The following is a 24,574-nucleotide window of genomic DNA, read 5'->3' as shown; positions in this document are numbered from 1 at the left end:
TCTGTACCCCCCCTCCGTTTTCCTCCCTTCATTTACCTTTTCTTCTCTCTTCTCTCTTGGTCCTCTCTGCTGCTCTGTGCTCCATTGCTACAGACTGACTGAATGCTGGGCATGACATGATGACGTCACACCCGTCATTCAGACAGTCTGAATGGAGCACAGAGCAGCAGAGAGGAGGGACGCCGGCGCCACGATCAGGTGAGTATGTTTTCTTTTTTTTAAAACTAGCCTGCTCCCCCCACCAACGAGCCCTAGTACTCTCCAGGGGCTGTAAATTCTGCCTTCTGAGTCGGACCCAAGGAACCAGCTACCTGTTTTCAAGGAAACCTTAGAGGTAGTTTCTTGAATCATACCAAGTGATATTTTTAGGACCAACATATAGGAGCGTGTGAATCAATACAGTTGGAGGACCAGGATGTGAAGTAAATCCCAATATTGTTATCCAGGTGGCAGGTTTAGTGGGCACATTGCTCAGTCGGTATATTGACAGGAGGCGCAGGCAATGTATAGCTCTGCTCTTATCTTTAATTGCCATTATTTTTTCTTTAAGATCTAAGATTAAAAAAATGTTGTGCATAGTTTAAAATGGGGGTGTGCACTTTTTTGTTACAGAGTTACTTAGTACCATTCACTGTCATCAATAATCAATGACTGGTCACTAAGAATTCCTATTTTAATAAATGTATGATGCTACTTTTATTCACAATAGGCAGGACATGTGTTCTATCCACATAGTATACTAGACATGTGTGGCGATATCAGGTATTTAGAACCGAGGTTCACTAGGTTACCTTGCCCTCTTAGGTTCAGGAATCACACAGGCAGGGGGGAGAATGAAAGATACACTGATATCTTTACTTTTTCTACAGTAACACAACAGAGAATGAGCCTGCACACTTTAAACAATAGGTGAGCGAATCACCAGTATCAATAGGAATCCCATTATGCAGAGCCGTAACTTAGAATTCTAGCGCCTGGGTCGAGAAATACAAATTCTGCCCCCCTAGCCCTTAGTTTTAACCGAATGAACCTAAAATATTTCTAAATTGCTCCCCCTTTCGCTGAAGAGGGGTGTTATCTTGGCAGTGTTGCGTTATCTTGGCAGTGTTTGGTCCCGTCTATGTATAGGCAATAAAATGAAAATTATATTGAAAACAAAACAAAAGTGTATTTAAAGGCCATATACATCTTTCTAGACAATGAGTCTTTTTACATATTTAAATTACATCCCCTATCTATTTATAACGATTGGCTATATACTCTTTAGTACAACTTAAATCCAAAGACTTTGGATTGATGAGGATGAGTAATGAGTAATTTAACTTACTTAAAGGATAACATTTCAAGCAAATGGTTAAATCCACAGTGAGCTCATCCTTTATTATTATTATTATTATTATTATCATCATCATCATGTATTTATATAGCACCAGCATTTTATACAGTGTTTTTGAATGTTTAATTATTCACATCAGCCCTAGCCAGGAGTGGAGCTTACCATGTAAATTACCTGCCACACAAACATAAAACTTAATTTCATACGAAGCCAATTAACCTACAAGGATGTTTTGGGACTTTTCAAACTCACTGGATACCATCAAAACAGAATAAGAGCAGGAAAAGTTTAATGTCTACAACGTCCTCATGCTGTATAATCTTTCAACGTCTCCTTCTTGGGATTTAATGACGTAAGGAAAGCCCTCAATGGTAGCTTAACAGTATGCGTGATATAGATAAACTTAAAAATAATTTAAAAGTTGGAAGAATACTTTGGTTTATTGAAAATGTTTAAAATAATGGTACCTTATTATAGATGAACGCTCCTTTGAGCTAATGTGACTGATTATCATTTGAACATTTGAAAAGATATTGAGAAAGAGTTAAAAATCTTAGCAAGCTCTGTATCGGCTAAGAAAAGCCAAACAGAGATTAGAACATTTGTATGCGAATTATAAAGAAAAACCACTAAGATAAAAAGTAAAGTTATGGAGTCAAAGCAAAAAAAAAAAAAAAGATAAATATGAATATTTGAATGATAAAGTACATATTTGGACACAGAACAAATCATTTAATTTGAATAACGGTAGGCAGAATTTATACCTTACTCTAAGGGCCTGAGTCATTAAGGAGAGCAAAGCATAAAAAAGGAGTAACATTTGCACCTGGGCAAAACCATGTTGCATTGGAGGGGGAGGTAAATTTAAAATGTTGGGACAGATTTATACTTGGGGTAGGACATGTCCTAGATCAACTTTAAATTTCAGTGTATTTAACTTATGTGCAAAATAATAAACTAATTTGCACCCCTTAAATTGTAACATGGTTTGTCCCAGAGAACATTTACTCCTTTTTTGCCTTAATGACTCAGGCCCTAAGGGTGAATGGGGACGAGAATAGGACTAAAAATAATGAACAATGGAGACAAGTGCCGATTATAAAGAAATTTGAAAGACAAAATAACAAGCAGGGATTTAGTTAATTCCAACTTGCTACCAAAATAGATATATAAGTTTAGATGAAAGAAATGAGGAACAAATGATACTGGTTCCCATTCAGCCCTCTGCAACTTCCTCTTTTGTAGAGCAACGAATGAATATGAGGAAATTTCATCCAAAATTTTAATGGCTACATTAGAGATAGAAACTCTGGGCAGAAAAAGAAATTATTGAGACATAAAGGGGAATAGAGTCAAAAAGACCTTCAAAAAAAGGGGCAATGATGTAAATATTCCCTCTAAAGGGATTTTCAATCTATTAGATAAAGTTTTTGATAAGGATGAATTAAAACTATTATAAAAGGTATTGTCCTTTGCACCAACAAGTATTTTGAATGGCTTTGAATTGTTCATTCATTGATTTGAATAAATTCATTAGAAAATTAACTTTAAAATAACATTTTCTAAAGCTGGGTACACACTACAGAAATTTCGACCAACTTTTTATGCCGAGCGATTTTAAATGCGATCGATGTTCCGATCGCTCGGTCCATGGACTGCATACACACTAGCCTTGTTTAGGACGATAAAGGGAAGAGCGGACGTCCCTTTAGCGACTTTTTACAGCCATGTTGTCGTGAGCAATGACTGTAATTTCGTACTCACTGTTGTGGATCGGTTGGAAGTTTATACACACTACACAGCGGAAACGAGATTGGAACAAAAATATTAAACGGTACGACCAACCAAATGAGGCGATAATCGTCCATTTGGGCAGACTTTCGACCATCGTGTCACTGCACACACTGACCCGACTTTTGAACGAGCGGTCGTATTTCGGCTGTTTGAGCCGATTATTGGATGAAAACAGTGTAGTGTGTACCCAGCTTTAGACGGGAAAAAAATTACTTTTTAGATATATTGTTGCCTAGTAATGAGAAAAAAGTATGTTACAAAGATATCTTAGTCTGACATAGGTCTAAGAAAAAAAAATAATCTAAATTTTTCCTAATTGAGTTTAAGGGTATTTAAATAGACATGTTTAGTAAATTAGTTAAACAAGATTTAGAATCATTAATAAATTCAAAGATCTAATTTAGCAGTAGGAGAAAAACACGCTTTAAAAAATGTAATGACCGATGAGAACCTATTATTAAATCTGTAGATAAAGATGGTGGTTTGGTAGTGATGAATAGAAGTGATTATATAAATTAAACACTGCAGTTTGTGAATGATACAGTGCTGTATAGGAAATTATCATCAGATCCCACTAGGGACTTTGTTGGAGAATTAGAGAATTTATTGTTAAAAGATTTGAATATTGTTTGTCTAACAAAAAAAAATTGACTTTGTATGTAATTATGATCCAAGGATTGCAACATCCTTGGATCATAATTACATACAAAACTACAATCAGCTCCCCAAAATATATAAAATAAAAATTGACCAATCCCCCGGGACATCCCATAGTCTTGTGTATAGGGTCTTTGACAGAATTTGTGGAATTGTATTTGAACAAATATGTATGCCAACTAAGATTGAACTTGAAGGACTCCACATATGTCTTATGAAACATTAAAGAAGTCCAGTGGGACAGGAACTATTTTTGGTGTACGATATATATACACAATCTTTGTATATCGCTGACCCCCATGTGAAAGGAATAGAGGTGGTACGACTTTACTTGTAGTTTGATTCTTGTATAAATATTACTTTAAAGCATTTATAGGGGAATGTACAAAATTTATTTTAGAGCATAATTATTATATTTTCCATGGTTAGTTTTACCTTCAGGTGCAAAGGACAGCTATGGGCAGCCCCTTCGCAAGTTACGCTAATTTATATATGGGTAATTGGGAGCAACAGGTTATTTATGCAAACCAGGGTTATTTGGATACAATTGGTTTATGTAAAAGATTTATATGATATGATATATTAATCATAGGGAAGGGGGCACAGATTGAATTTAATGCGTTTATTTTAGAGATCAATCAAAAAGAATATGAACTCCAGTTTACTTCTAATTTTTTTTAGATCTAGGGCTAGATTTACTAACAGGTGGGATGCGTGGCGGCTTGAAGCCGCCATGCATCGCCGCGGTTTTCCGGCAGGTTTGCATTGCAAACAGCCGGATTTACTAATGGGCGCATTTGATCTTCAATTTGAAGCCGCCGGCGATGTCACGGCGGGTTGTAATGCTCAAAGCTGCCGGCGGCTTTGATTTGACCACGGCGCTTTTGCTTTAAATGACAACGCTTTCGTGTGAAGGCGGTTTTTTTGAAAATTACACCTGTCTCATGGTCTGTTACTATTGGCTGTTTTCAAAGTCAGGAGATTTGACATCACAAGCCCTATATAAACCACTGGCCTGACACTTTTTCTTTGATAGGGTTTTGATGAGTTTTGTGAGAGGAGTTTGGAGGATTGTGGTTTGCTGAGAGTTGGATTGAGTTGGAGTTTGGTGGTTTGGTGTTGCGAATTCTGCTTGAAGTGTGAGTAGTCCTGTGGTATTTTTCTGTTTTGTACATTTATTTTTTCATTTATTTTCTGTCTTGTATTTTTTGTATTTGACTTGTCCTTTTTCTGTGTTACTTGTGTGTGACTGTGTTGAGAGTGTGTCTGTAGTTAGTGTAGTTTGTCCTTTGTGTTTGTACGTCTTTCTGTGTTTTGTGTGTTTCACATTTATTAGTGAATATGTCCAGAGAGAGGAGGGGAGCAGAGGCTGAGGAGAGGGAGATGGAGATTGAGGGGGCAGAGGAGGGAGAGGAAGAGGTTGAGGAGACAGGACAGGGCAGGAAGACCAAGACAGGGAGGAATGTGCGTTTCTCCCACGATGAAAATTGTGTTCTGGTGCACCACATAGTTCCCTGCTATGAGGTGATCTTAGGGAACCTTGCAGCCCGGACTCCGCTAAGGCGGCGCAACCAATTGTGGGCTAGAGTGTGTGATGCAGTGAATGCGGTGGGCCACTAAAGCGGTCAGTGGCTCACTGCCGCAAAATATTCTTTGACATCAAAAGGAGACTCAAGGAAAAAATGGCCGCGGAAAGGAGGTCAACCAGAAGAACGGGTGGTGGCCCCCCTCTTCGTATGGAATATACAAGTTACGAGGAGGACCTGCGCCAGATCATGCCGGCCGAAATTGTTGAGGGCATAAATGTGCAAGACACAGATTCGCCCTCGTTTGGCCAAGTAGTTGGTGAGTTATTTGCCCTTTTTACGCTAACACTATTGAAAATGTGTTTTTATTTTAAAAGGCCTTTTTTTTTTTTTTTTTTAAAAGTGCCTTTTTTATTTAATCAGTATTGAAAGGGCAAAAAATTTTTCAAAAAAAATGTATATTTGTAAATTGCTTTTTGCTGCAAATACATTGTATGCTTTTTCTAATACATCCATGTTCGCCAGGACCGCAGTTAAGTCCCAGTCCGAGACCTACACCTCCACCTTCAGTGAGAGATTTGGGCACAGAAGAGCAAGCAGGTGCGTGATTTCTGTTTAGGAGAGAAATAATGGAGTTAGTAGATTATCTGTGCAAATGTTGCTGTCAATGTTATATTTAATTTTTTTTAGATGGTTTGCAATGAGAACATAGGGCTACATTTACTAAACTGAGATGTTGCCTATAGCAACCAATCAGATTATAACTTTACTTTATTTATTGCTTTCTACAAAATGACAGATAAAATCTGATTGGTTGCTATAGGCAACATCTCCACTTTTTCAACCACGCAGTTTAGTCAAAATACCCCAGCATGGACTACACCGAGGGAGTACTAAAATAGTATTAGTTTACCCCAAAGCACGGTCTAGCAGCATTTGGCTGACTACATCCTCATATTTGTAGGTAAAAAAAAACTTTGCATTTGTAGCCCCCTCAGCCATACATAGTCCAAATGATAATGTGTATTCAAAAGATAAAAAGTGCATCCTGAAGCAGGTAGCATAGGACAAGAAATCAGGAATGCAAACATTGTGAAACAATCTGTAGTTGCAAAAGATTATTCTTTCCTATCCAGTGTTCAGAATGCAAAATACACACATATTATATCCTATATACTTACCGTCATTTTACATACACAGGTCCGTCTTCATATGGGGCACCTCAGCCGGAGTCCCTGCAAATGTCCCCTGAGCCAGAGGATCAAACGATCATCACCCTGGAAACAGTGGATGCCCCTGTGTCTGGCCTTCAGGATGTTTCACCTGGGCCTGCTGAACCACCATCACACCAGCAACCTGCACCTCCAACTATGGACCCAGCCAGAGAAATGGCGCTGTCTATTGGCCTTTTCCAGCAGCAGCAAACCACCTTTATGCAGAGTCAAACTAGGCACATGTCACAAATTGCGGCCCAGTTGAGGCGGATACACCGCAGCAATAGCCAGATCCCTGCTGCAATAAACCGTCTCGCAAATGCATGGGAACAATCCAATGTTCAGATGGCCCAAATGACTGGGGCTGTGGAGGCATTACATTCCACAGTTCGTGAGGGGAATGCAAATGTGACCCGGCTGGCAGGACAAATACAGCAGGAACTTATTGCCCGCTTGCCGGCACCTTTTTTCTTCTGCCACCACCAGTACCGCTAGTACGCCGAGCAGATCAGCCCAGAGTACTCCTCCAAGGAGAGGTGCTCGCACCAGGGGTGGGCGAGGGTGAGGAGAGAGTGGCTCCAAACATAGCGATATGCCAGCGAAAAGGCGTCGCTAGCGCAAAAACATTATTATTGGTTAATGTTTTGTTAAGTATGTGTAAGCATTATACTTTTTTATTTATTGTGTTCTACTGCAATAAATGCAGTTAAATATCTATGGTGTCAGTCTTTCTTTTCTGCAAATTAAACAAGAGTATACTGATGTTTTAAAAAACTATGCACTCAATTCACTTACACATTGACCTCTGACTGTCACTTTCCAGGGATGTTCATATTTACCACATGAGGAGTACACACTATCCTCTTTTTAAAGGTTCCAATTTACAAAACAATTTAAATAAAAAAAAACCTTGCACTTACATCAAACACATTTTAGAGCAATAAATGTTTATCCTACTATGCACTTACATGTAAAGTAGTTTGTAATGAGACGGTCTCTAATCTCCCTTCCGCCCTCTGTGCTCTGCACATCACCCTTCTTCCTCACTGTCTACTGCAATAATCGGTGGGGTAAGTTGATGTAAAGCCAGGTTATGCAGCAGACAGCAAGCCAGGACAATCTCAGATACTTTTTCAGGTGCATACATAAGCACCCCACCAGATTTATCAAGGCACCTGAACCTGGTTTTCAAGAGTCCAAACGTACGTTCTATGACACCTCTAGTGGCTATGCGTGCCTCATTGTATTTGTGCTGTGCAGGAGTCTGAGGATGCAGCAGAGGAGTCATGAGCCAGGAACGACACCCATATCCTGAATCTCCTGCAATAAAAGTAAAATGTTAGCTACCATTTAATTTGAGCATGTTGTACAGCAGTTAGCATATGTGAGGCAATTTGAGCAATGAAAAGGGATATATAAAACATGGTACATACCCAAAAACCATCCCTCCGGCATTTCACCACTTTCATATTTGGCATAAAGGGTAGACTGTTTCAGGATAAAGGCATCATGACATGACCCAGGATAGCCTGCAACAACACTCATTATACGCTGGTTAGCATCGCACACAACCTGCACATTCAGGGAGTGGTAATGATGCAGATTAACAAAAACCTCTGCCCTGTGGTGAGGTGGTCTCAGGGCAATATGAGTGCAATCGATTGAACCCATTACATTAGGGATACCTGCGACCCTATAGAAAGCTCCCTTGAGCTCATGCCACTGTGACTCCTGGCTGGGGAAGCTGATATATGTAGGGCACACTCTTTTAAGGGCACCTAAGACCTGTCCAAAATGCCTGAAAAATGTCGGCTGCGTTATGCCAATCACTCTGGAGGACACAGATTGAAAGGAACCTGTCGCCAAAGTGAACTGCACACAGTAGTTTGTGTAGTCCTGACACTGCATTAGAGCGGCTGGTTGTAGGCTCCAAATCATCCTTCACTTGCTCATACAGTGCCATGAGGTTAGTACGATTGAGCCGAAACATTTGTACTACCTCCACATCAGCCAAAGACTCCAGATTCAAACGCACTGGAAATGCACGTGGAGTGCGGGGTCTTTGCAGGCTCCGCGGAACAGATGCCAACTGCTGTTCATCCTCCTCCTCCTGGCGCCTTTCTGCCTCCATCAGATAAAAAGCTGCAAACATACACTGGCAAGAATGCACCACATTACCTGCAAAAGCCATTCTCCAACAAACCCACACCTGACAAATAATGAGGGACCCTTTTTGTAAGCATCATGATTAACTGCTGGCCAATAGACTGTGATTGTCTGTGATTTCTTCAGCCAGAAAAAACATTTTTCACATTTGGATTGCATTAGCATTAAATTAAGGATTAACTATGTAATGAAACATTGTGCATCCTAATTTCTTTGAGGCAACAGTATTATAGTGGATTTGTTGAAAGGAAAAACCAACTAGAAAAGGAATGCTGAAATGAGATTTTACAATGCAATCATACTGGGTGAAAAAAAAAATCCAAAAACACATAACAGTACCCTGAAATTTCATGACACTTTGGCCATTTTCTATACACAGTCCTAATGGATCATTGGACATGAAATAGGCCTTTCTCTTATGGTCTGATTGGCAAAATACCTCATACAGCACACTGTTTGAACAATCTCGCCGCTCATAAGCAGCGCTTTCATTTTGGTCTTTTGAATGGCGGCTTTATAAACCCCCTAATAGTAAATCCGGCTGTTTGTATGTTGAACATTGTTGAAACCGTCATGGCGCTTTATACAGAGGCGGGTTTGAAAACATGATTTCTGGCCGTTTGGACGGCGGGTTTAGCGTTAGTAAATCCGGCGATGGCTAAACCGCCGCCAAACCCGCTGAAAGTCGGCGGGTTTACAAAACACGCCTGATAGTAAATCTAGCCCCTAGTCTTGGATACAGAACACTTTAAAGGTAATAATGATATTTATACCTATACTTTCATCAAGGAAGTCAATAGTAACAACTATATTGACTATGCCAGCTGCCATTATAATAAATGGAAAGATTATATCCCTATATCACAGTTTACAAGGATTAGGCGGAATTGTAAAAATATAGAACATCAATCAACAAGTCTGAAGAAAGTCAGGGGGTTGGACAAATTGGAATTGTTGAAATATAAAAGAAAGATAATCTAAGCAGTGAAAAAAAACGTATATTTACTAACTGCAGGTTTGTAAAAAGTGGAGATGTTCCCTATAGCATCCAATCAGAATTTAGCTGTCATTTTGTAGAATGCACTGAATAAATGACAGCTAGAATCTGATTAGTTGCTATAGGCAACAACTCTACTTTTTGAAACCCGCAGTTTAGTAAATATGCCCCTAGGTGTCCTTTTATTACTACCTTAAATAAAGCAAGAAAGGACATTAATAAAATTTAGGAAAACATTGGTCTATATTAAGGTTGTATCCTCTATTATCTTCTTATTTACCATCAAAACTAACTACTATTTTTAAGAGACCAAAGACTTTAATAATGTGTTTAGCTCCTAGTTTTCTCCAAGATGCGGGTACCAATCGTCATAATATGAATGAAAATTGGTTAAATGCAACAAAAGGTTTTTATAAGTGGTCACTGCAAAGTTTGTCGCTTTGTACATGAGGAACGTAAAACGTTCATAGATATCTCTTCAAAGAATTGTAGAAATATTAATTTATTCATGAATTGTAGTACCACTTATGTGGTTTATTTGATAGAATGTGGGTGCGTGATGATATATGTTGGAAAAGCAAAGATAGCTTTGAAATATGCATCTTTGAACATGTGAGGAATATTATTCATAAAGTTGACAATCATAGTATTCCACAATATTTCTGTAAAGTTCACAATACGGATCCTTTCTCACTTAAATTCAAAACATATAAAAATAGACAAAAGGGGAGGTGACTGTTTAGTACGTTTATCACATGAAACAGGAAACCTTTTGGATTTCCACTGTAAATACCTTTGCACCGCTAGGATTGAATGAAGGGTGTGAGATTACTCAATTTATTTAAATTTAGAATGTTTATTTGTGCAGGAATCCACAATGATAACCATATTGCAATGAAAGGCTAAATAAGTGCACACTTTTTCTTTCCCTTATTCAGTCTGAAATTTATATCTGTTTATGACGAGGTTTTGTGATCCATCATGAACTAATTAATAGGGGAGTTACCTCGTCACTTTTACCTTTATAGTTGTGTAGTTGTCTTCCTATGAGAATATATATATATATATATATATATATATATATATATATATATATATATGTATATATATATATATATATATATATATATATATATATATACATATATATATATATATATATATATATATATATATATATATATATATATAAAACAAAAGGTGACAATAACAATGGCGCTATTACCAGAATTGAAAATAGTTTCAGATATACATAAAAAAGTCCAAGACAGATAGAAACCTGGACACCCCCTTATATTAACAAGGTGGCTGCCTCCCCTCAAGATTGGATGGAAAGCCAAGTAAAGTTCAATAATATCAGATGAGAAGGGATATGGCGCCTATGGTGTGTGCTTGTGGGTAAAGTAGTCCACAAGGCCAAGGTATATGTATATGCGTACCAACTTTATTCTTGATAACAGCTCATCAAAATCAGAATAGATCCTCTCGCTGCAGTCGCTTGCGTTCGCTGAATCTCATAAATACATGCAAATGAGAGAAAGAACCAATAGTGTGATACCGTCATAAGAGTACTGGCATATACTGTTATCACCCAGATATATGCATACCAGAAAATAATTATGGCAATAGTATTATGCAACAAATGTAGATACACCAAAAATGGCTGCGTACCAGAAATAATAAAGAATACAACTTATCTGTGACCCAGTTCCGTGTTATGTTCCTTGGTTCGTCGTGATATGTAGACCGCTTGTCAATCCTTCAACACGCTCAGCCACAGCTTAACAGGTAACACTCAACGGGTATATGTAAAAAGTGGAAACACTATATGGTGTAGTATTTCAAAATGTAGCATTTATTAAATCAATAAAATATTGCACACTCACATCATAAATAGTGTTAAGTGCTCATCACAAAACTATGGATGACAGGTAAGAGTTTAGTAAAAGTTCAGTCTTAAAAATGTTCCCGAGATTGCTGCCTATGGCCTCCACACAGAAGTTACCAGTTGGTTTCGGCTCAAGAACCAGAAAGAAAACAATTACCTTTTAGACAAATGGTACAGGCTTAGTATCAGATATTATCTCAGGCTCAACGCGTTTTGTCCTCTGAAAGGACTTCCTCAGGAGAATATATGACCAGTGTATCTGTGTGTTAATTTATAGTGTCCCGCGCCGCCATTTTGCGCGTGCGGGCTACAGACATTCATCCGCGCATGCGCGGTACAGTGGATCTACCGCGCATGCGCGGTTTAGATGGTCCATTGCACATGCGTGGGACACAAGGTTCATCGTGCATGCGCGATATTCGGAATTCCGCCATATGCGGTTTTTGGACTGCTAAAGATGTACATTGTACAAGTGCCATGGTTTGAAGTGCCACAAGGTGGATCTTGTGTAAAATGGGCCTGGAGATATCAAATATGATGGTGCAGCACCATATGTTAGTGGTCAGCCATTTTGGGGTATATTATACTAGCGGCGGCCATGTTACTAAAGATAATGTATCTGCTAAGCAGACATCTTGCTACAGTACATATATGATAGTAAGCTTCCAGGCCATATGTGGGTGTGGACTCGTCAGTCGCGGCTCCCTTCTATTCCATATCTAAAATGGTTGATTTAATCTCACCTGTCCTTAATGGAGCATCTGTCATTCAATCACAATAATCAGCCATAACCAGGCAAATAGGGGTGTGACACCTAGCCGTTCACACACAACCAATCGCAGGAGAGAACACAGCTGTATACGCTTTATAACAGCTGGAGAGGCAACCATTGAGTCTGCCCTTTTGTGATCAAAAACTTGTGATACAGATACTACAGCTTCTGCTTCTGCTTCTTGAATCTATAGATTCCTAATAATAATCTTTTTCTGTGTTGCCTACATCAGACGGGGGCGCTTCCATAGTGCTTCCAAAACACACAGTTGGTTGATTCCTTCCCAGCCCCCTAAGATACCCAGGGCCATCTTAACAACATTATGGGCCCCCGGGCAAAGCAGTGTACCGGGGCCCCTACATATATATATATATATATATATATATATATATATATATATAGATATATAGAGATACAGATATAGATATAGATATATAGAGATAGAGATAGATAGATGTACTTGCTCAGTGACCCTTGAAGGTTTTTTTTACGCAATTTGCTGGCGCTATATAAATAAATGTTGGTAATGATGATGACATATAGTACAGTGTATAAATAATGAAATGCTTTTTAGTAATTACTGGCTTGTTTCCTTGTTTAGGATTGTCTGGTGATGACTGAGCCACAGCAACCTGGGCAAAGCCAAGGATCAGAATTCTCCGCTTCTAAGCAGAGGTAGCCCAATTTCAGTGCCAGAAAGGTTGAAGTGCCGGTAGAGCTGGTGTTGGAAAGGCTGCACTCTACCAGCTGGAAGCTCTCTGTCCCAGCCAAACAGCGGAAATGGGAGGAGATCACTGGAGGTCAATGCAGTGGCTTCAATTAGAAAATCGTTGACTGAAGTAAAAAAACAGTCAGCGTTTCTTTTTCTTATCAAAACTATTATATTTGCTTTGCATACTTAGTACAGTTCTTCTAAAATTTGGCAAAACATAAAAACATTGTCCTTGGACCTCAGTCCCCAGCATATATAATCAGTTGGTGCAGGGCGTGTGCCACATAGACACTGGCGAGAACCACCCCCCAGCCTAGCCACACCACTATCCCTTAGAAATACACTTCAGATCACAGTACATGCATAAAGAATTCAAATGAATAATAAATACTGAAAACCAAAAAACAAATACAACGTTAAAAAAAAAAAAAGATTGTTATGAAATCTACAATATGATGCCAAAACCTTGATGTTCTGAACCAAAAAATAGATGCTTATGTTATTTATTTTTTATCCACCATGTTAGCTGAAGATGCAGATACACAAGATGAGGAGGATGACAATGTGGAGGACACCCGTGATCAGGGCAAAACTGGTAATCAGGGGCGTGCTGGGCTGGGGGGCAGGGGGGCAACGGGCCCCCAGAGGCCGCTCTGTCTGACAGCTATTTGGGCCCCCCACGTTGCATACAATATTTCCTAAATATTTCAGCGCACAGGCGGCCGCATCACATGACACGCGATGCGGCTGCCTCTGCGCCCCCCGGGCTGAACTTTGCCAGCCCGCGCCTGCTGGTAATCTGGCACTTCTGGCAAATGCCAGAAGGGCTGATGGCTAGATGGGCCGGCCCGACACTTCTTTGTGGATGGCTCCTCCCCAGGAACCAGCCTCCTCTGTTGCGCATTGGATGAGGGCTCCTCCGCTCCCTCCCCCTTATTCTCTGCCCTGTGCTCTGCAATGTGGACACAGTTTACAGAAGTTTTATTTTCCTGATTGGAGGGCATCGCCGGGGGGTGTGTCGTGATTCTCGCACGGGGGGGAGCACGATTCTCGTGCGGCCGGCTCATTGGGGGTGCCGTTACTCTCACTGGGGGGGTGGGGTTATCACGAGTGTGAGAGACCCAGGGGGAAGGGGTACAGTTAGAGGGTCGAGAGAGCCAGGGGGGTAGGGGGTGCAGGAAGAGAGGTGAGAGCCAAGGGGCAAAGGGGTGCAGGAAGAGGGGTGAGAGCCAGGGGGGAAGGGGGTGCAGGAAGAGGTGTGAGAGAGCCAGGGGAAAGGGGGTACAGGAAGAGGGGTGAGAGAGCCAGGGGGGAAGATGGTGCAGGAAGAGTGGCGAGAGAGCCAGGGGGAAGGGGTGCAGGAAGATGTGTGAGACAGCCAGGGGGGTAGGGGGTGTAGAAAGAGGTGTGAGAGAACCAGGGGGGAAGTTGGTGCAGGAAGAGGGGAAAGAGTGCCAGCGGGAAAGGGGGTGAGAGAGCCAGTGGGGAAGGGGGAGCAGGAAGAGGTATGAGAGAGCCAGGGGGAAAGGGGGTACAGGAAGAGGTGTGAGACCGCCAGGGGGAAGGGGTTGCAGGAAGACTTGTGAGTGCCAGGTGGACAGGAGGTGCAGGAAGACATGTGAGAGAGCCAGGGGAGAAGGTGGTGCAGAGGGTTAAGTGAGAGGGACAAAGGAGAAGATGGTGCAGGGGCATAGGTAAAAGAAAGTGTAAAGGGAGAGACATCTTAAGAATGGGAATATCAGGGATTCAGCTATTATAAAACACAAGTAGTAATGAAGAATGGGAATGCACAGAGGGGACAAGTGTTAAAAAAATAAATAATCAAGCATTCATACTCCATTCACTTATATTTTCCATACCCCCACATCTAAATTTCCACTTTGACCAATGCCCTCTGTCCTTGCTCCCGACTGCCAGTGTGAGCTGATAGCTGTTGATCCCTCATCGCCCAGCGCGCCCAGTAGGAGAACAGAACACAGGATGCCATAATCAGGTAAGTTCATATATTTTCTTGTGTGCAATGTGTTTTTAACCATCCTTTGTTGAACTGCGGGCACTACTGTGTATCCAATGACATTTAAAATGTTATGTATTGCTCATTATTGCGCTGCAATGTTTCTTGCATATTTATCTGTACATAGATTTTTAATTAAGAGGAAAAAACGCTGCTTGTCATAAATTTTATCTGTGATTGTGTCAATATATCTATTTTTGTTTCTCCCCTCAGGCCCCTATGTCACATTTCCCTACTCAGGCCCCTATGCAACATTTCTCCCCTCAGGTCCCTATGCAACATTTCTCCCCTCAGGCCCCTATGCAACATTTCTCCCCTCAGGCCCCTTTGCAAGATTTCTCCCCTCAGGCCCCTATGCAACATTTCACACCTCAGGTCACTATGCAACGTTTCTCCCCTCAAGCCCCGTTGCAACATTTCTTCATTCAGGCTCCTATGCAACATTTCTCCCCTCAGGCATATATGCAACATTTCACACCTCAGGTCACTATGCAATGTTTCTCCCCTCAAGCCCGTTGCAACATTTCTCCATTCAGGCTCCTATGCAACATTTCTCCCTCAGGCCTCTATGCAACATTTCTCCCCTCAGGCCCCTATGCAACATTTCTCCCCTCAGGTCACTATGCAACATTTCTCCCCTCAAGCCCCTTTGTAACATTTCTTCCCTCAGGCCCCTTTGCAACATTTCTCCCCTCAGGTCACTATGCAACATTTCTCCCCTCAAGCCCCTTTGCAACATTTTTTCCCTCAGGCCCCTTTGCAACATTTCTCCCCTCAGGCCCCTATGCAACATTTCTCCCCTCAGGTCACTATGCAACATTTCTCCCCTCAAGCCCCTTTGCAACATTTTTTCCCTCAGGCCCCTTTGCAACATTTCTCCCCTCAGGCCCCTATGCAACATTTCTCCCCTCAGGTCACTATGCAACATTTCTCCCCTCAGGTCACTATGCAACATTTCTCCCCTCAAGCCCCTGTGCAACATTTCTCCCCTCAGGCCCCTTTGCAACATTTCTCCCCTCAGGTCACTATGCAACATTTCTCCCTTCAGGCTCCTATGCAACATTTCTCCCCACTGGTACTTATGCACCATTTCGTCCCTCAGGCTCCTCTGCAACATTTCTCCCCTCAGGTCTCTGTATCCCAAGTTTACCCTTATTATCCTGCCATAGTTTACCCTCATTATCCGCCCCAGGTAAACTCTCATTTTCTGCCCCAAGTAAACTCTCATTATCTGACCCAATATTACCCTTATGGCCCACTGCCATATCCTGCTTCACTGCCATCTCCTGCCCCTCCACCCATTGTTACCCCACCAGCCTCTGCGGCCACTCCACCCTCTGTTGCCCCTCCACTAATTGTTTATCTACCAGTCTCTGCGGCCCCTCCTCCCTCTGTTGCCCCTTCACCCTCTCTTGCCCCACCACTCCGCCCTCTGTTCCCCCTCCACCCTTTGTTTCTCTACCACTAACTGCGGCCACTCCGCCCTCTAATGCCCCTCTGCCCTCTGTTACTCCACCTCCACCACACTCTGAGACCGCTCAGCCCTTTGTTGCCCCTTTACCCTCTCTTGCCCCACAATTCTCTGCGATCACTCCGCCCATTGTTGCCCCTCCACCCTCTGCTGCCCCTCCTCCACCTGATGCAGCACCTGCTCCTCCACCACTGGTGGAAACAACATCACTGGTAATCCTTAGTAAAAAAAAAAAAGTAAACACCACACAAAATGTTGGCCTAGGGGGCAAGCGTGGCCACAAATTAAAATAGTATTTTTTCAGATGTATATTTTCACATTTGGTTTTGTCTGTTACTTTTGATATTATATTTTACTGCCTATACAAATTCATTCCCTACACTTTACCCTCTTAAACCAGTTGTTTATTTGAACCTTGCCTATAACTCAACCTCTCTTTCCATATATTTCCTAATGTAATTTCTGTATGGGACCCCTGATGGAGAGTGAGCCATGAGGAAGTGTAATATGCTAATATCTAGCAGTGAGGATGTGTGGTATTGTTATGCGTAATGTCTAGTTACTTCCTATGGACAGAAAGTAGACTGGTAATGGTATGCATGCGACAAGACAACACTTACAATCCACAGATGCCAGCCATGTCTATAAAATCCACATATGACTGTGTGTATTCCTCCCAAAGTCTTGTGGACTTCCATATACCGTGAGGTGAGTCATTATAACCCCCCTTGTTTATCTTTACTTTATCCACTTCCTCAGTATATTTATGCCTTTCCTCTCCTACCATCTTATGTGACTTTCATAATACCTATTTTTATTGACTGTTCACTCTTTTTTCTTTAATGGCTTATAATAGTTACTACAATTATACAGTACAGCAACTGATACAGAATGTCATGAGAGTGAAGTATCAGTGTAATCAGTTACATGTATAACTTTTAACAAGAAAAGTATGTTACCATGCAAATCTTAAGGTGACATTTAAAGAGATTTATGTACCTTTCTCCTATATGAAGTGGATACAAACATTTTTAAAATAGAGCCAATCAATTCATTAAAAAAGAGTCATGTGATTAAGGCATAATGTTCTTGACAACCCTTCGCCTTTATTAACCTCCTTTACACAAATCTGTACTACATTAGTGTGTACACTCCAACGATTATGTTTTATCGTTCCAAAGCACATCGTATTGTGTCATTTAATTTTATAACCGGACTAAAAATCACTATGAACGATGAAACGTTGTTGGACAAGTTCTGCAGTGTGTATGCTCCCACGACCAGCAGTGTAGGCAGATCTCCATAGAATTTACAGAGTCACGATCTTTTCAGCCGATGGTTATGACAGAGGAAGAGCCCAGATCTGAAGGAAAAGCGTGTTAGTGCGTGTAGATGTCTACGCATGAAACAGCATGCTGATCGGGACTTTCAGTCGTTGGTAAAATCGTTCAAAATATGGCATCTGGAGAATTTTCTGTAGTGTGTACCCAGCTTAACACTCAGCACCTGCCTGTATGGTTATAGATTTGTTGGATCTGCAGACTCAGTTTCCATTCAGGGGGTAAATGTATCAAGCTGAGAGTTTTCCGGCGGGTTTGAAAAGTGGAGATGTTGCCGATAGCAACCTATCAGATTCTAGCTGTCATTTTGTAGAATGTACTAAATAAATGATAGCGATATTCCGATTGGTTTTTCAAAGCCGCTGGAAAATTCTCAGCTTGATACATTTACTCCCAGGTCTCTGTCAACAACTACTGTGTGTTAGAGGCAGAATAGTGACTGATACATAACAATTATTTGAGATAGAGGTCAGCAATGGCTCATACCTGCTGACTTTTTAATAACATGCATTTTATTTGCAGCTTAGTGTTAGTAAAATGCATGTAAACTGTTCCGACAGTAAAAGCCATTGTTTCCAGTTTAACCACACTCACTAACGCTTTTACAAGCATTGCATGTCAGATTTCAGGACACACCTTGTTTCATTTTTTGTGGTAAAAACGCATGTCAAACGGATTTATGCTTGTTTTACTAATGTTTCTAAATGCCATAAAATCACGCCAATGCGTATGAGTGCTTAGATTGTGTACACGCTACAGGTTTTTCACCTGATTATCAGACCAATAACTCTCAATCAATATCGCATTAGCGTGTACGCTCCAACGATCAGCGGTTATTGTTCCAAAGCACATTGTATCATTTGATTAGATTTTATAAACGGACTAAAAATCTCTGTAAATGATAGAATAATGTCGTTCCAATTCTGCAGTGTGTAAGCACTCACAACCGGCAGTGTAGGCAGATCTCTGTAGAGTATACAGAGTCACCATGTTTTCAACCGGTGGTTATGACAGATGTATAGCACAGATCTAAAGGTAAATCTTGTTATATGTGTATAGTGTGTATACATGAATCGGCATGCTGGTCGGGACATTCAGTCATTGGTAAAATCGTTAACGATATCACATTGGGAGAAATTTTCTGTAGTGTGTCCCACCTTAATCCTTAGTCCCACCTATAATCGTGCATTTTTGAGCATACAAGGTTTTTACAAATCTGACAAGAATAGGATACTACTTAAATATGACACCTCCATTACACCACAGGTTCACATATTTGTATATAAGAGGTAGGACGTAAAACTGACATGATAGAAGACAACCACATGTGAACTGTCCAGATTTCTCTCGCCTGATAATGTCTGTTTACTGATTAGGTCACGTTTGTATACAATTCATGTACACCCTGAGTATACAGTGATGGGAACCTGTGTACATATAAACTGCTGACACCGGCAAAGAGGAGAGAAAATCTGTTTATACAATGGGAATTTCCTTGGAATTCCTACCAGATTTAACTGGTTTTTGCACAGCTGCCTGTCAGGAAAAATATTCAGAGATAATCTGTTAGAGCCTTTATCCTCATAAATCTACATTAATTTACATTTGTGGAATCTTACTACTGTCTCTATCTATCTATCTATCTATCTATCTATCTATCTATCTATCTATCTATCTGTTGCATTACATCATATCTATCTATCTATTCTCTCTCTATCCCATATCTATCTATCTATCTATATATCTATCTATCTATCTATCTGTTGCATTACATCATATCTATCTATCTCTCTATCTATCTATCTATCTATCTGTTGCATTACATCATATCTATCTATCTATTCTCTCTCTATCCCATATCTATCTATCTATCTATCTATCTATCTATCTGTTGCATTACATCATATCTATCTATCTATCTATCTATCTGTTGCATTACATCATATCTATCTATCTATCTATTCTCTCTCTATCCCATATCTATCTATCTATCTATCTATCTGTTGCATTACATCATATCTATCTATCTATCTATCTATATATCTATCTGTTGCATTACATCATATCTATCTATCTATTCTCTCTCTATCCCATATCTATCTATCTGTTGCATTACATCATATCTATCTATCTATCTATCTATCTATCTATCTATCTATCTATCTATCTATCCCATGTCTATCTATCCATCTATCCCATATCTATCTATCTATCTATCTATCTATCTATCTATCTATCTATCTATCTCTCCTCATTCATAGCACAGTGTATATAAGGTTACTTTCTGCAGAAGAGCGATGTATTAGCTACTTATTCCTATGATACAGCATGGAAAGGAATGTGAAGTGTTCTCCCCTAAGTAACATTTGGAGCCCTCCTCTCCTCCTCTCCTCTCTGTGGGTATGATCCTGGCACCGCAGGTCTGTCACATACTGGGGGAAGGGTGGACTAATAGTATTTACAGCACTTCCCCTCCCCATTGTAACTTTAGTCTGTGATGTGAGAGGGATATGAGTCTGCATTTGCCCCCTCCTGTGATACTCACCCCCACCCCTTCCAATCGCCTCTCCCCCCCCCCCCCCCCCCCCTTTGTGCAAAGGCAGACGAGATACACATTGAGTGTGAGAGAAGCGAGCAGCCTGGACCAGCAACACAAGCTGTACATATATATATATATATATATATATATATATATATATATATATATATATATATATATATATCTATCTATCTATCTTTATAGTGTCATCTGTGTGGAGCCGGCACAGTCACACAGACTAAACTCTGCACGGAGCACGCAGTATCTCTGAACACATGTATCTTATGTCCAGCCACCGCTACACCTGAGAAAAGAAAGATTTACCTACCTGTAACCCAGAACTTGGGACATCACTGTAGTCCCTCACGATGTTTGGTGAGTACCACGTCTTTTGTTATAAATGTACTTTCTCTAAGTATAATGAAAACGTATATATTGCAATAGTGTTTGAGTTTATTAGAAGCATATCCGTAGACACATTGAATTAATCACAAACTGGGGATATTTCAGGCCATTGTTTAACTGATAATGCATTGTACACCTCATATGCACCCTTAATCCTAGAGCCAATGCACCAAATCCTGATTCCATTGTATTTCTCATAATATGGATATTTGCCTGTAGTCCAGACCTCTACCCCCTAGGTAGGAGTGGATAAATAAGCAGTGTAGCACTGTAGCAGGAAGTCTTGTTACTTGTATCTCTCAACAATATCCAAGAACAACACAAGAGTGTTTTCCTTGTATTGAGAGCCCAAGGTGTCTTGCTAAGATTTCTGCTATGCTTTTCTGCTGTGCTCTGGAATATTTCTTTAAACTTTGGATGAGATCTGTGTAGCTTTTGGCCCAGGACGATTTTCTTTCATGGAAACCATCCACCTTTTAAAAATGAACAGACCCTCATTAGCTCAGATAGGGCCAGTGCAGACATTTTTAATATTAACAGTGATTTACCAGTATCCATGTCTAATATGCACAGATTCTTCCATGTCAGGGGCTGGCTGGTAAATTTTAGCTCCAGGGCCGAAACTTAGCTCAACAGCCTATTGGGATAATAAAATTCAGGTATCCCTATGACCCAGCCCAAGGAAACGCACTAAGGGACCAGCCCAGGGGACAGATGTCCCCCAGCCCAACCACCCCTTGCTGTATTTAATGGTATTTAAACCGTTGATTATATATAGTTGGGAGCACTTCTGCTAAAAGTAAAAATAATTAAAAGTTACTGACAATGGGCCTGATTCATTAGTGATCTTATCTGCTGTTTTTTTGCTTATCTTAAGCAAATCCACTCTGTGCATGCCCAGAAAAGGGAGATAAGAAGCAAAATCCACTGTGTAACTGAAAAATTTCTTAAGTTAAGATGAAAATCCACCTTAACTTAACTCTTATCTCCCCGTTTCTTCTTAAAATAAGCATCTTAACTTTTGCACAAGATAAGATCACTAATGAATCAGGCCAAATGTATCTATAGGGCCAAATTGGACAGATCCAGTCATGCAGTATTTGATTCATGCAACTAGATTCTATGAGGCGCAGTTGGCCGATAACCGTACACGTTAGCAGATTGCGGTCCTTGTCCAAATGGATTTTCCGCCAGTTCCTGTTGACATATTATCAAAATCAATCAGATATTGCTTAGGGTTGGGATGTGTTTGGTGTGCAATAAGCGAATTAGGGCCAATTTGATTGGTATGTATGTGTGTATATAATGTTGGGTACATGTAGATTAAGGGTTAAATCACCATCCTCATCATCTATATCAAAGGCAGATTCATATAATTGTTTTGGTGTATTTGGCCCTTTAAAGGAATCATGAAGCGAGAAAACATCCCACTTTTTCTGGTTTATATGTTTGGGAGGCAAATTGCGAGTATACTAGCGGCCCATTAACTGAGAGTTTCAGAGTGTGGTCTTTTTTGATATATACTTGGCCTGGAATCATTGCTGTAAAGTTCAAGACATGGTTAATACTCACAGTACAAGCTGTATTTTTTACTCTCTCAGAACTCATGACATCAGCCAAAGATCGTCCAAGAACATACTTTGTCGCCACACTTACAGAATGCTTTACATGAGGGTTCATGATATCACCCAGAAGTCAGCCAAACGCACATTCTGGAATCACACTCCCCAGACTGATAAGAGGGGTCACCGATTTCTTCATCACATTCCTAAATACAAAAGGGAGAATCCTGGGAATAGACTGTAGCGTTTACAGGGGTTATTCACCTCCAGATGATTTGGGGTTATTGGCTTTTAAATGTTGTCTTGCGACTTTTACTAAGCGCAACAGAGATCATTTATAATGTGCAAAATGCGTCTTATGCAAATATACCATATGTAAGAAGGGCAATCCCAATGTCCCCTCACTCTCATGGTTAGATTAAAAACACAGCCAAGCATGTAAAGTGAAAAATAATCTTTTTATTTTCATTAATAGAGCTGACGCTAAAGTGGTAGGAGGTTGGATTTTGATATGACTTGCGCTGTGTGTTTCTGGAGATTTGTCTGCCTCTGCTCATTGACTGCATTTCTTAAATGATCTCTGTTGTTTTACATTTCTGGAATTCTGTGTCTTTCAGCCTCTTCTTTATAGCATCAGGGATAGTTTCTTATTGGCTTTGTCTGGGAAATGACACAGCTCTGCTGTGCTTTCTAAGTGAGATAGAATTGTAACCAGCTTTGTATCCCAGGGAACATAAATAAACAACTGTGCCCGATGCTAGACATACATTGCTAAAGGCACAGAAGGAAGTAATGCTTTTAGTAAAGATTGCCATACAACCCAATAAAGTCAAGCCATCTGAAGGTGTGATTCACCCTTATAACTACATAGTGGCTCTTTATTTGTGGTGGAACTAGACGTCCCAGCATGAAATGGCAGAAGCTAGCAGAGGGTGCTGTAAAACTTATTTTTTACTTTACTCATTTACTTAAGATATATAGACAAATGTATTGTGTAGGTGTTGGTGGCTCTCTCAGCAGATGTCTGGTTGTCAGCTGTTGTGGATAAGTGTTAATAGGTAAACAAAGTTTCAGTGTATGTTTTCACCAATGAAGATCTGAATAAGCACACAGAGTACTAAGCACAGCCCCTTCCAGTAAACCACATCTCAGTGCCTGGGGACTCATTACATGTTAATAACTTCCCATAATGCTTTGAATGGAGAGTGAGAACCATTGCACTAATCTGTGGTCTGCAGATCAAAGATTCTTTGAACACAATTCCTCTTATGTCATTGTGGACCTGGGGCCAATATTGCATTAATCTAGAAATATCCTTTATTTATTTTCTGTAAAGACTGATTGCTTGGACATAACTATAGTCATAGAAGTCCATGGGGCCTGTTTGTGTATGTACTTTGAGCATACTTGCCTACTTTTGGAAAGTTGTATCCGGGAGAGGGGCGTGCCTAGCCCCAAACGCGTCATTTGCCCGCGTGACAAATATGCTGTTTTGTCGCGGGGGGGCAAAATGACGCAATTCACAAATCGCGTCATTTTACCGGCATACGGGAGAATTTCGGGAGTCTCCCGGACATTCCAGGAGAGTTGGCAAGTATGATTTTGAGCAGAAAATCAAACACAATATTAGGTATCAAAGTTATTTATAACTAAAGGATGGATATCTGCTGCGGTTGTACTGTTATATGGGGAATGATATTTGGTGTGATTTACCAAGTAAAATAGCAATAGCTGATGCCATTGAATTCTTTGAAGCCATTGAATCCTCCAGTCACGATTGCAAATATGTCTCTGTGCATGCATGACCTAAGTTCACATATATCTACAATAATTTGTTAGATACACTTTCTAGTTGATTGTATCTAATATTACATAAAACAATCAAGAATAATATTGTTCTGCTGGATCGATAACAGATGCTTTGTTGGGAGGGGGTGAAGTAATGGATCACACGGCCACATTATCCAGCTGATATCATCATCATCATCATCATTTATTTATATAGCGCCAACATATTCCGTAGCGCTTTACAATTGGGGACAAACATAGTAAACTCCCGGGAGAGCAGGCAATTCTCCCACATCCTGCCCAATGGGAGTCTTTAAAGACGCAATGCGCGGCGAATTGCATAATTTTAGCCCCACCCCCATGACAAAATGGCGATTTGTCACGAGAGGGGGA

At 40.5% G+C, this 24,574-nt stretch overlaps 1 protein-coding gene across 1 annotated transcript in view; it reads left to right on the top strand.

Annotated features, from left to right (window-relative positions):
* Positions 1-20,617: 20,617 nt before the first annotated feature.
* LPAR2 (lysophosphatidic acid receptor 2) overlaps positions 20,618-24,574 on the top strand; it is a 45,214-nt gene continuing 41,257 nt past the window's right edge. Inside the window, exon 1 of the mRNA XM_075206874.1 lies at positions 20,618-20,801. Within this exon, the coding sequence (XP_075062975.1) occupies positions 20,795-20,801 (7 nt within the window). The 5' untranslated portion in view covers positions 20,618-20,794. The remainder of the gene's footprint in view (positions 20,802-24,574) is intronic.

This window comes from Mixophyes fleayi, chromosome 4, assembly GCF_038048845.1.
Source record: "Mixophyes fleayi isolate aMixFle1 chromosome 4, aMixFle1.hap1, whole genome shotgun sequence".
Classification (NCBI taxonomy): Eukaryota; Metazoa; Chordata; class Amphibia; order Anura; family Limnodynastidae; genus Mixophyes; species Mixophyes fleayi.
Note: the sequence above shows the minus strand (reverse complement) of the source record. Positions and strands in the feature narration are given on the sequence as shown.